The following is a 13,170-nucleotide window of genomic DNA, read 5'->3' as shown; positions in this document are numbered from 1 at the left end:
TATGAAGCTTCTAAGTAACTTTAGTCTTTTGCTATTGGAAGTGAGTTGTATCTGGAAACACGGCACATAAGGATGCTCTTCCTTGACTATTCCTCCTCCTTTTTTTTTTTCTGTTTTATGACAGGGTTTTTCTTTGTGTCCTTGGCTTCTCTGAAACTTTCTCTGTAGACCAGGTTGGCCTCAAATTCACAAATCTGCCTGCTCTGCCTCTCTAGTGCTGGAATTAAAGGTGTGCACCATTGCTGCCCAGTGACCCTTCTTTCTTATTTCCATATCACTACTGTGACTCTCTTTGGATTTTCACATATTTTCTTCTGGTTTGTAAACAGCCAAGAATTGACCTGAGTTTTTTCACTCTTGAATAATTTTCTATAAGGATCATCATAAGATAACACACAGTGTAGCACTAAATAGCATACATTTATTTACTGACTGGCAGATTAGGAGTTTAGAATTTCAATATCATGATGTCCTTATAGCCACACTTTCTCTCTTGTTGCTAAGGAGTGGTTAACTTCGGATGCTTCTTCGGGCTAATGAGTCCCTGAGCAGGGGAACATTGTGGTATTTTTATTAACCTACCACTGTCTGTGTATACAATGTACTCCACTTTAATGAACTGTGAGCTATATCTTAAAATACAATTACCATAAGAACATTATTTTCAAGTAAAAGTCATACATGATAAAATGTCAATTTATCATTATCAGTCAGCAGTTGATTCTAGGCTGTATCAAATTGCCATCTCCTATAAATAGCGTAGCAACAGACATACATTAGTAAGTATATCTGTAGTAAGATATAGAGTCCTTTGGGTATCAGTACCAGAGTGGTATAGTTAGATACTGTGATTGATTCTCAGCTTTTTGAGGAATGTGCATGTTGGCTCGTTTAGTAACTTCATCAATTTGTACTCTCTCTTGCTTAGATTGTCAATTCTGGTAAAAAAAAAAAAACACCCTGATCAAAGAAACTTGCTGAGAAAAGTTTATTTCAGATTGCAGGCCCACATCAAAGTCAGTCATAATGGGAATTTTGGGAAGTAATTAAAACAGGACAGGAAGCTAGGTACAGGAACTGAAATAGAAATCATAGAAGACTACTGTTCACTGGCTTGCTCCTCACAGTTTTATCAACTTAAACTATTATAGCATGCAGGACTACCAATACTAAAGCGGCCCAAGTGAGTTTAGGCCTTCTATGTTGATCATAAATCCAAACTACGAAGATAAAAATCTTTTCTACAGCAAAGAACACCATCATTCAAGCATTCAAGCAGAGAGACACCAACAGAATGGACAAAACTCTTGCCAAACAAACATCTGACAGAGGGTCATTAGTGAGAATATCCAAAGAATTAAAAAGACCAAACAAAAGTAGGGGGAAAAACAAAGCACTAGTCACCGGGATAACAAATAGCCCGACTGTAATCCTTGGAGTAGAATTAGAAAGAGTTCTCAAAAGATGAAACAAAAGCAGTTGTAGAACACTTAAAAGGTTAAACCTCATAGTTCCAAATAAGAGCCATTCTGAGATCTTGTATTACTCGAGGACAAGAGCTATGAAACAAATGATAGCAGGTGCCAGAGAGGATGCAGGTAAAGAGCTGGTAGGAGCCCCAACTTATAGAGCACTGTAGAAAACAGTATAAAGTTTTTTTTTTCAAAAAGCTAACAATGATTGGCTACAAGATTCAGCTCTACCACACCAGATCATCTATCTAAATTACTTACCATCTTTCTACAGAGATACCTGCTAATCCAAGTTCATTGAAGTTTTAGTCATAATAGTCAGAAAGTAAAAACAGTGTTGATGTCCCTTTATTGAAGAAAATGATGAAAATAGGAAATATTTCTACATTTAATATTGTTTGTTAAGAAAATTGAAATTTGCAGATATGTAGTTGGAGCTAGAGGCATCCTGATTGTTGTAATCCAGAAACAGAAAAACAAACATCAATGCATTTTTTTTCCTGTACATGGGAGCTTTTAGGAAAGGCAGGGAGATATGAAGAGCCACATCTAGCGGCGACTCCACAGAAACAGTGTTTTCCAGACACAGAGGAACTGGTGTATACATGAACTTACAGAGATATAGTTCTATAGCATAGCCTAATTCTGCACAGCTTTAAAGTGGACAAAATCTCAGCATGGATAATATGAAATGAGCACAATGTCCCCTTGTTAATCAAGAAGCTATTTGTTAATGCTATCTTCTGGACCAGAGAAGATCAGGTGTCTTCAAAAGGATGACACTGGTTATATCAACCACAGGCCAGAGGAGGGCAAATATCTGGCCAAGAAAATAAAAATGGAACCCACAGTTTCTTCTTCTCCACCTCCTTTTCCGTCTCCTTTTCCTTCCCCTTCTCTTTCTTTTTCTTCTAAGAAACAGTGTGAATCAGGTTTTGTTGGGAGAAGTCTGAGAGGAGTTTACTAAAGGGAAGGATAATGGCAAGACTTTTTCTATGAGAAATTTGAAAAATTAAAATTAAAACAAACCAAACAACTTGGGCTCAGGGAAGAGGACCAATGGATGAAGTGTGTAGAACAGCATAGTACTTGACTTTCGATTCGCAGAGCCCACAGAAGCTGGGAATGGTCGTGTGTGTCGTTAACAGTAGTTCTTCAAAGTGAGAGGGGACAGGTAGATTCGGTGTGCTGCTTGCCAGCACCTGTAGCAGAAATGAGTGTCAGCTTCTATGAGAGACCTTGTCTCAAAAACGAAAGCTGATTCTATATAGCAGCACATCAGTAACTTCAAGGTTCATAGAATTATTTAAAAAGTAGGCTTTAAAGACAAAACTTGTCAAACCCAAACAAAAATTCAGATTAAGTACAGCAAAAATAATGAATTTTAGCTAAAATATGATGACGCTGTCACATATTATAGTCTAGCTTCAAAAGACACAGGGAAAGAGAGAATTCAGAAAGCAGCAAAATAAACAAGCAAATGACAGAAGTGTGTTCCAAAGTGCCTTGAAGCAGACTCTTCTCCAGAAATCCTAAGGACGGAAGAAAAAAAAAACAAGAGATAATTATTGTGCTTAAGGGAATAAAACTGCCAGCCAAAAGTGTTTTACCCAGCTCAGTAGAAAGATGGCTCAGTGGTCAAGAGCACTTACTGTTCTTGCAGAGCACCAGAATTTAATTCTCCCAAGAGTGGTATTGCTGGGTCGAGGGGTAGGTTGATCCCAAAATTCCTGAGAAACCACCACACTGCTTTCCAAAGTGGTTGCACAAGTTTGCATTCCATTGATGAGTGTACCCCTTTCTCCACAACATCTCCAGCAAAGGCTATCAATGGTGTTTTTTATTCGCGATCCTAGAGAAGCTAAATAAGAAGGTGAACCCAAAGAAAAACATATAGGCATCCTCCTGAATATTAACCTTCAAAAGGCGATGAAAGGAGACAGAGACCCACATTGGAGCACCGGACTGAAATCTCAAGGTTCAAATCAGGAGCAGGAGAGAGAGCACGAGCAAGGAACTCAGGACCGCGAGGGGTGCACCCACACACTGAGACAATGGGATGTTCTATCGGGAACTCACCAAGGACAGCTGGCCCGGGTCTGAAAAAGCCTGTGTTAAAACCGGTCTCACTGAACATAGCGGACAAGGAGGACTACTGAGACCTCAAGAACAATGGCAATGGGTTTTTGATCCTATTGCATGTACTGGCTTTGTGGGAGCCTAGGCAGTTTGGATGCTCACCTTACTAGACCTGGATGGAGGTGGGTGGTCCTCGGACTTCCCACAGGTCAGGGAACCCTGATTGCTCTTTGGGCTGATGAGGAGGGGGACTTTATTGGGGGAGGGAGAAGGAAATGGGAGGCGGTGGTGGGGAAGAGACAGAAATCTTTAATAAATAAATAAAAAAAAAGAAGAGAAAAAAGGAAAAAAAAACTCTCAACACCTGCCTCCTGCAATGTATTTTCTCCAGCATGGTTACAGATCCTAAACCTTCCCAAGCACCTCCACAAATGGGAACCAAAAGTTCAAATGTACAAGACTATGGGGGGAGATTTCTTACTCAAATCCCTACAAGAACTAATATCAATACTTTAAACAATATTCCATACAAGGAAAATCAATAGAAAGCTTCCAAATTATTTTTATAAAATCAGTATAATGTTAGCCAGAGAAAGGCACAGCAGACACCCCTGATTATACACCTTCTGACCTGATGAACGTTGCATGAATATTTTAAAGAAAACGTTGTTGAAAGGAATCTTCTGAGATGGAGTGATCGAAGATGGTCTGAGAGGGAGTCTTGCTCAGGCCCAAGATGTTGAAAAGGAGGTGAAACCATAGGCTTTTCTATGCGGAGATAAAACATTCCATTCACCAAAGCAGTTTGTTAAGCTTAGGAAGTAAATGATTCGGTCGCTTCAGGGATTCCTTTAAACGGAATGAATTCACTAAGATCCTTCTTTGTGATCATACGTAGGCCATAAGGACTGCTAAGAGATGCTCTCAGACCAGCTGGTGGATGATGTTGATTGTGTTCTTAGTGGTGCAACCTCTATGCTATGCTCATTTCTTTCTTTTGCTCAAAATACTGTTTGATTTGTTGGATCTAACCTCCTTAGCTGTTTATGTAATAGAAAATCTTTCTTCTTCCGTCATAGAAAGTCATTTTGCTGGATGTACTATTCTAGATCGGCAATCCTAGTGATTTAGGACTTGAATTTTATTGATTCCAGGTTCTTCTGGTTTTCAAAGTTTTTATTGAGAATTCAGCTGCCAATGTGTGCAGATAGGGTGGTATTTGGGGAAGCCTAAAACGTGACTACGACTATAATACAGTCTGGGAGGTGAGATTAACCCCAGTCACTGTTTTGAAAAAAGGATACTTTGTGGTTTTAAAATTTGTTTTTTTAAACTTTAATAGGGAACTTAAATTTCATTTTGTAAGAAAATAGGATTTACTTATATTTATTTATTCCAACACAAATTTGAGAATATCTTCTTAATCTCATTTTATAGCCAAACAAAGTTGATTCAGAATAGAATGTTGGGATCTATTGTTTTCTGTTAGAGATTTTAAGAAAATAATATCTAAGCTTAAATTCTCTTCCCATATTTGTAAAGGGAAATGACAAAAATTCTGATTTCAGATAAGACTAAAGTGTACTGTTATTCCATAATCAGAAATGCTCATGCCTGTGCTGACAAAAGCTCTCTGCACTAGGACTAGTTATCAAAGGGCAGAAGGTCTGGATAGCTGTCTAAGATTTTGAAGGCTGTTTCATGGCAGAGGGAGGATAATCTCCAAGGACAGACTTTGCTACTGGAATTTCTATATGCCTGAGATCATAATTAGAGTTGTGATGTTTCATCATTTTGCTAAATCTCTAGGCAAGATGATGTTATTAGGTTAGCGAGATTTTTGTCAACCTGACACATGGTGGAGGCACCTGAGTGGAGGACACTTTCACTGAGAAAATGCCCCTGGAAGATCGAGCTGTAGGAAATCTAGAAAATGTAGGACCTTTTCTTGTTTAGTGATTGATTGCTTAGGGGGGAGGTTGGCCATTGTGGATGGTGAACTGCTGATCCTCGGTCCTGTAAGAAAACAGGCCAAGCAAGTCAGGAGGAGCAAGCAAGCAAGCGGCAGCCCTTCAGTGCGCTCTGCATCAGCTCCTGGCTCCAGGTTCCTGCCCTGTTTAAGTTCCTGTCCTGACCTCATTAAATGATGGAGAGTGATAGGGAAGTATAAAGCCAAATAAACACCTTTTCCATGTTGTTTGGGTGGTCATGGTGTTTCATTATAGGACGTAACCAGGACAGATATGTTGTGGGGCAGTTCTGAAAACTGTGTTACAATCTCCAGCAGAGTGAGAACTACTGAGAACATCATGTGAGAGCAGAGACTATAGCTCCCACATGATGAGAGTCTCCAAACGTTCTCGCAGGTTTCCAATCTTACTCTGGCCCTCCTAAGGACTGGTTCTTGTGGACGGACTATGTCATGGGGAAATAAAATTTGGAGGCGCCTTCTCTCTATGGGACAAAGCAGGATGGAAAGGGTAAGGGGTTTAGAGCTCAGAGAAACCAAACGCAAAGAAACACAAACAGAGTCCCATAGGTTGGACCTAAGCGAGTGGATGACAGACATCAATTCAATCACAAGCAAGGCAAAAATAATTGCTTAAACTAAAGAAAAGTAGAAATATGATAGGACCTCACTTTATTTGGCGGTGAACGCTTTTGGTATTCAAACAAGGGAAGTCTTGAGAACTTCTGGCCTGAGATTTCAGGCACACATACATAATGATATTCCTATGTTCAGAAGTCTACATGCCAATACATGAAAGAATTCTTATAGGATAAGTATTTTTTATTACTTCCTTCATGTTTTCTTTTTATCTTTAGCATCTGCCTGTGCAAGTAAATATTTAAGGTTGGGGTCTTGCTTTTCAGGTGAAATTTTGGCACCGGATGAAGGTTCTGGTTGTGGCTCTGCTTGTGGTTTCAGTTTAAGGAGTATTGCACCCTTCTAATTATGCCAGTTATAGAAAGTAACACAACCACAAAAAGAAGTAAAAAAGCTAGCGAATATTTACCCCAGTTGGAATTTGTTAATCTCCGTGGGGGAGGCCCACTGTCTATACTACCTCCAAAGCCATTTTGGAGACAGTCTGGTGGCTCCCAGTTGGCATCACAATGGCAGTGATGTTTATTGTTACAGATTCCTTTCATATTGCATCGGAATGCTGAACAGTTACTTAACAAAACAGACTTATTGACACACTTCCTGTCAATGCACATATGGTCGGGACCACAGGGCGTGCCATCTCTCACTGCTCCGATGTCAGCTATGGTTATCCCAAAATGATAGTCCACAGTCCAGCAGGTAGCATTATTGAAGTGAGTCCAATGCACTGTTTCATGTTTTCTCCTCCGGGGAAGCTCCATCACGTTCTCACACTGAATTCGTCCACAGAGTACATCACTGCTGTTACATCGTATGTAGTTATAGCTATTGTTACCACAGTTACCAAAACGGTCACCCCGTTTGTTCATTTCCATGTAGCAAGTATCATTTGCACTCCTGGCTCCCTTGCCAAAAATCATTTGACAGTGTGCCTCATGTTTGTGACATGCCCTTTTATAGCAATAACCACCATCATGGCAAAGATTTCCATCTGCTATGTACATGTCTTCTGGACACTCAGCGGAAGTTCCATTGCACCACTCTGGAAGGTCACATTCATTGTTTTGTCTTCTGCACACGGTGCCTGCTGGTATGAACTTGCAACGTCTACAACAAAGTCCAAAAGCACACTCAGCACCGCGTTTGAAAACACAGCCGTCGCTACAACATGGATCGCTTTTACAGGACGCAGAGGAGCCACAGTCACACTGCTCTCCTTCCTCCACCAGACTATTCCCACACCAGGTCAGGTTTGTGCCGATGACTTCGTCTGGAATATTGTATAAGCAGGTTCTTCTGGTAATCGTTTCATAGAGCTGCTCATAACTGCAGTTGCTGAATTTATTGGAATTGGATTTTGCTGGGGCCATGATGCAGCTTAGTCTCCCGCAAGTGCATTCACTGCCATCATGAAGCATACCTAAATTATGACCCATCTCGTGTGCGATAATGAATGCCATGTCTGCCACGGAATCAGACATGAAGCTGTTAATAGCACAATTCTCAGCTCTACAAACTGTACCTACATGAGCTAGCCCTAAATACATACCATACCCTTGCCTGGGAAAAAGATGTATGATATCATGCCTAATTTGATTGCCAATGTTTTTATTCTTCCAGTTGCAGAAATTGTCTAGGACATTATAAATATCTCCTTCTACATCGACATGATTTTGTTTACTCCACACTTGAAGTGTGGTCAAAATAACTTCAATATCTATTTGAAGATAATAACCATTTATTCCATTGACCATTTGCAAAATGTCATGAATACAAGCTGTGGTATTATGGTTTCTGTGAACATATTGTTTATTATCTACCACCACATAATATTCAAGATACTTGTGGTGGGTCCACCAGTTCTCATATTGGCTTTGCATAAGAGAATCATCATTACTTTCTTGAAGTTTCCTTTGTCGTGAAGTTTCCTCTTCTGTTAACGCACATCTCATGGGGAATGATTCTGAGTCTTCGCTGTCCATTTTGTAAGTCAGGTGTTCAAATGTTGAAGTTGAGCTCTTGGGGACAATTTCATAAGCTGTGCCGTTTATTTCTAGTATGCCTTGCAAACTCCCCAAACAGGTATTAATAATGACCATGGATTCTGGGTCTCTGTCCACATAGCCGCGGTAGTAGCAGTCATCCTTCACAAAAGGCTGCTCTGCAAGGAGATCACCTTGGTCAGTGTAGGTGAACAGTAAGAAGTTTCTGGATATTAAGTTTGTTGTGGGTTTCATGGTGATAATGTGTCTCTCTCCTCCAAAGCGCAGGCCATAGGACAGCCACCCTAGAGAACTATTATGTCCCCCATTATCAGTGACCCTCACGGGTATCACTACTTCTGGAGAGCTGCTATGCTTAGCATGTGCAGTTGGGTACCATGTGGAGGGGAAGAGCATCATTTGCATCCAGAACTGAAGGATCATGATCCTATCATGGACCAGGACTTCATGCACAGTCACTATGTCCTATTGAAGAACAAAGGAGGAACAGGAGGAAACCCTGCTCTCCTAGTCCTCAGTTGGTCTGGTCATGTGCAGCATTGGCCCTTTGTGGTATGTCTTCTGGCAGAGTTGATCCATCCGACCAGCAGAACTAAAAGAAACAGAAAAGAAGGGCAGCCTCAGCCATTTTTAAATCATGATTAAGTCAATAGAGAACAATGGAGTAGAGAACTGGCTAAAATCAATTAGTCTTTGTTCTAAGGTCTTTCAACATTTGCTTGGATTTTTTTCTTTAATTGTGGTAGAATACACTTTGCCCATGTACAAATGTTTCTAATACTCTCCTAGCTCTTAGTATTATACTCACAATTTTGAATAACTTGCTCTCATTTTCACATTGTTTCTGAATGTTCTAATTTTCAACCTTTCCTCAACAGCAACTCTGGACTTTCTTAGCTGAACAAATGAGATTTTTTTCTTTTTTCTTTTTTTAAAATATTTATTTATTTATTATGTATACAATATTCTGTCTGTGTGTATGTATGCAGGCCAGAAGAGGACACCAGACCTCATTACAGATGGTTGTGAGCCACCATGTGGTTGCTGGGAATTGAACTCAGGACCGTTGGAAGAGCAGGCAGTGCTCTTAACCACTGAGCCATCTCTCCAGCCACAAGATTATATATAAATAATATATATATATATATTTATATATATATAAAATTTGTAACCCTCTTCAAACACTGTCTTGCTCATTAAGTACATTTGTAAGCTCCTTTCCCTCCTTGTTCTTTCAAGGTGGCAGACACTTCTCTCAGGCTAAAAGTTACTCTCATTTGTATTTTCCATTTTTAAAAATATTGTTGCACATGAGTGTGTACAAAAGTGTGAATAAGAATCCCGTGTGGATGCCAATATATGTTTGGACAGCACAGTTCATCCTGGCTAGTGAGACCTCAGAGGATATTTATCTTCTTTGTGCAGTTCATTCTAAAGTTTAATATTTTTATTGGTTTGTTTTTTGTTTGCTTGTATTTATATAAGCATGTGTGTATATATACGCATATGTATCGTGTATTTGTGTGTATGTGTGTCTGTGTTTATAGAAGCCAAGAATTGGCCTTGGAAATCATTTCTTAGGCCGCAACCACCTTGGCTTTTGACACAGAGTTGGTCACAGGCATGGTGTTCATTAAAGAGGGAAGAATGACTGGGCAGCAGGTCTTAGCAAACTGCCTATTTCTGCTTCCTTCTTGCTGACATTGCAAGCACAGGCCATTGACCTGGTTTTTTATACATGTTTCAGGGATTCATTTTCACGTCTGTATGCTCTTGGATCATTGATTTTACCAAATGTGCAATCTCTCTTCTCAGGTACCATCACCTTTATTGTATTATTATTTTGAAAAATTAGTTAAGGAATAAAATGCATAACTATAAAGTGCTAAGAGCCTATGTAAGTAAAAATAACCATAAAAGACATTTAAGGACACTCTCATGAAACCATGATTAAAACCCTGACATGTTGGTCACTATCCAAAAATGCTTCAATTTATATTTGATAATTATTATAAAAAGTGTATTTCTGGTGTAGAGAAAAGAATTGTGTTAAAAATGCACCATTGATATGATTGTGCTAAGAAAAGTACGTCAGAATTAATGACTAAACCTATTGAAGTAGGTAAGTTAAGAAACAAACTTATAGAAAAAGTGAACAAGCTGAATCTTGCATTTATTAAATTACTGTATAAAATTATTATAGCATCCAGAACTCTAGAGAAATGATATTTTTTGTCCAGATTTTATGTTAACCCTCAGATATCATCTTTTAAGTTTTTTTTCTCCCCTGAACTTCAAATCATCAATAACTAGCCAATTTACTACTCAGGCTCTATCATTTTAGATGTAAATCACACACAGAACTAGAATGTCCATTATAAAATAGAAGAGAGTTCATCCCCAATTATGAACAATTGTCCAGGAATTAATGGAGGTATGCATTTACCTCTTAAATATTTGTGCTTCTGTCCCTTGCATAATTTTCTGAAAACTTACCATCGGGTAAAGTGATGCCTGTGTTCCTTTCTGGTTATGGTCTTTGTCACAAAACATTGTAAAAATTCATCTTAGGAACAAAGGTTTTTGTTCGAGAATGGACAAGGGAATATAAATCCTTTATTTGTTACCTATGAAGTAAGTTCTAGATTCATGAACCTAGCAACAGGAGTCTCTCATTTAACAGAACCTGGCAACTGATGAGAATCTTCCCAACAGTTCCTCTTCCACTTCAACAAAGGCTATTTGGATTTTTTTTTCTTCCACCTCAGTAAGTCTCACTCTCTTATCAGCATATGTTATGCTCCAGGATCTCCAAGGTAAATAAATTTCCTTTCCTAACTTATAGATTTCCCTTACACACTGTAAAATCAGCTGAACACTCTTAATTTTGTTCATATAGTAATCATGTCCCCATTTATTTTCTCTGTATTGACTCTAATAAGGAATACTCAAAGCAGATCAAATGCTAGAGAATAATTCCACTCCTTGAAAAAATACTCTTAGGAAAATGAGTGTCTGCTATCAGTTGTGTCTTCTGTGGCCAATGTGTATCGCAGAGACGTAGACCACCTGCACGTGTGGATTCATTGTTTATTTCATACAACAGTTATTAAAGTAATGCTTGAAATGATTTTAGGAGGGATGAAGAACAGTGTAGGGTAAATTTCTTTAGCAGTGAACTAGCTGATAATTGATAAAACATGAGTCTGAAAGCCATGCATTTCATAGTTTGATGAGGGAAAATGGGCAGAACACGCTTATTCGCTAATTAAGATCTCTAATACTTGGGAACTGGGTAACCTACTTGTGTGCTTCATTGATCCTTCCATTTTTTTAAATTATTATTTTCTTTGAGAATTTATATTTATACTTTATATTTGATTACATTTTCCTTCATCTGTGACTACTCCCAGCTTCATCCCCTCTTCCCACCCAACTAACTTCATGTTCTTTTCCCGCCTTAAAACAAAACAAAGCAGACCAACAAAAGTGAAAAACAAAGACAATGATACTAAATCCTTGAGTCTGCTTCGTGCTTGCCATATTAGATGTGACCATTGTGGCTGCCGTGGAGCGAGCTAGTGAGTGTGGCTGATTTAACTCATGCCACTCCATTGAAGACATTGATTGTTTTTGTCTCCCAGCAACTTTCTCTTGCAAATAACTACGAGGCTTGGAGTGGGGCTTTAAAAAGACATTTTGTAAGTTTTTTGATACGACATATTTTGCTCATGTTTATCAGGAGTTGGACTTTGTGCCCAGTTCTTATTGGAATTCTGTCTGGGTTAAGCTTACGCAGGTCTTTTTCTCACCCTTTCTGTGAGAGAGTCTGTCCTATTGTATCTGGAAAAAGATACTTCAATAATGTCATCTATCACCTCTCTCTCATAGAATCTTTTTATTCATGTTTCCAGAAGGATCTCTGAGCCTTCAGGAGACAGGTTCAATCAAGTCATCCCATTTAGGGCTGAGCACTCCTAAGTCTCCCACTTTCTGCATATTCTTCAGTTTACCGGTCTCTGTTATTCACTGTTACTGTATCTTATAGGTTGATGAGAATAGTGGGAACACGTTTATTTACTGATTAAGATTGGTAAAGTCTGGGAGCTTGGTGATTTATCAATCATCTACCCTTATATTTTTTTATTCTTGTTTTCTTTGAGGATTTTTTACTTTATATTTAATTACGTTCTTTCTCATTGTGCAACTACTCCCAGATCCATGTCTCCTTCCATCCTACTCAACTTTATAATCTTTCTCTGTCTTAAAAGAAAATAGCCCCATTCCCAAGAGAAAGAAGACACCAAGACATCTGAAGTCCAATTAATGTCTATTGATTTTATGTGATCATTGTTTCTGCCCACAAATGAGTGAGTGAGGTTGATATATCTGGTTTCACTCCACTGAAGAAAATCAAATTTTCATTTCCTAGCAATTATCACTTGAGAATAACTTCTAGCTAGAAGTGGCATTTTTAAAACATCTTTATTTTGAAGGGGGGTGGTGAAGGCTTTCCCCCCATACAATATATTTTCACCATGTTTCCTAGGGGTGGCACTTTATGCCCACTTCTCTCTCATGTTTGAATTCTGTCTTGATTGTGCTTGTACGGTTTTTTTTTTCTCACCCTTTCATTGAGTTCATAAGTGTGTCTGTCCTATTACGTCGGGAAAATGCTACTTTCGTAATCATCCATCATTTCTGGCTTTTAGAATCTTTCCATCCCCCTTTCCACAATAATCTGAGAGCCTTGAGAGCAGAGTTTTGTTTAAAAAAAATCCCATTTATGACTGCGAACTCCAAACCATCTCAGTTTCTACATATTGTTCAGTGCTCCTGGAGCAGCAGGAGGGAAATGAAGTTCCAGGTGTCAGCCCAGCAAAAGGGAATCCTCTGCTGGGCCATTCTTGTTCAGGCATGGCCACGGAACTGCAGACCCTGGAATGTCTTTTTCTTCTGCTGTGCCTTTACATGTCTGCTGTGGTTCTCTTTCTCTGGTATCTAGCAC

At 39.0% G+C, this 13,170-nt stretch overlaps 1 protein-coding gene across 1 annotated transcript; it reads right to left on the bottom strand.

The window, feature by feature from the left end:
- Positions 1-6,476: 6,476 nt before the first annotated feature.
- On the bottom strand, positions 6,477-8,618 carry LOC126504781 (disintegrin and metalloproteinase domain-containing protein 26A-like). Its single transcript, XM_050147266.1, has one exon. The coding sequence runs from the start codon at positions 8,583-8,585 to the stop codon at positions 6,477-6,479; it is 2,109 nt and encodes a 702-aa protein (XP_050003223.1). The 5' UTR covers positions 8,586-8,618.
- Positions 8,619-13,170: the final 4,552 nt, after the last annotated feature.

This window comes from Alexandromys fortis, unplaced genomic scaffold (genome assembly GCF_014885135.2).
Source record: "Alexandromys fortis isolate MF-2015 unplaced genomic scaffold, M_Fortis_MF-2015_v1.1 scaffold_32, whole genome shotgun sequence".
Taxonomy (NCBI): Eukaryota; Metazoa; Chordata; class Mammalia; order Rodentia; family Cricetidae; genus Alexandromys; species Alexandromys fortis.
This window is presented reverse-complemented; position numbering and strand designations above follow the sequence as displayed.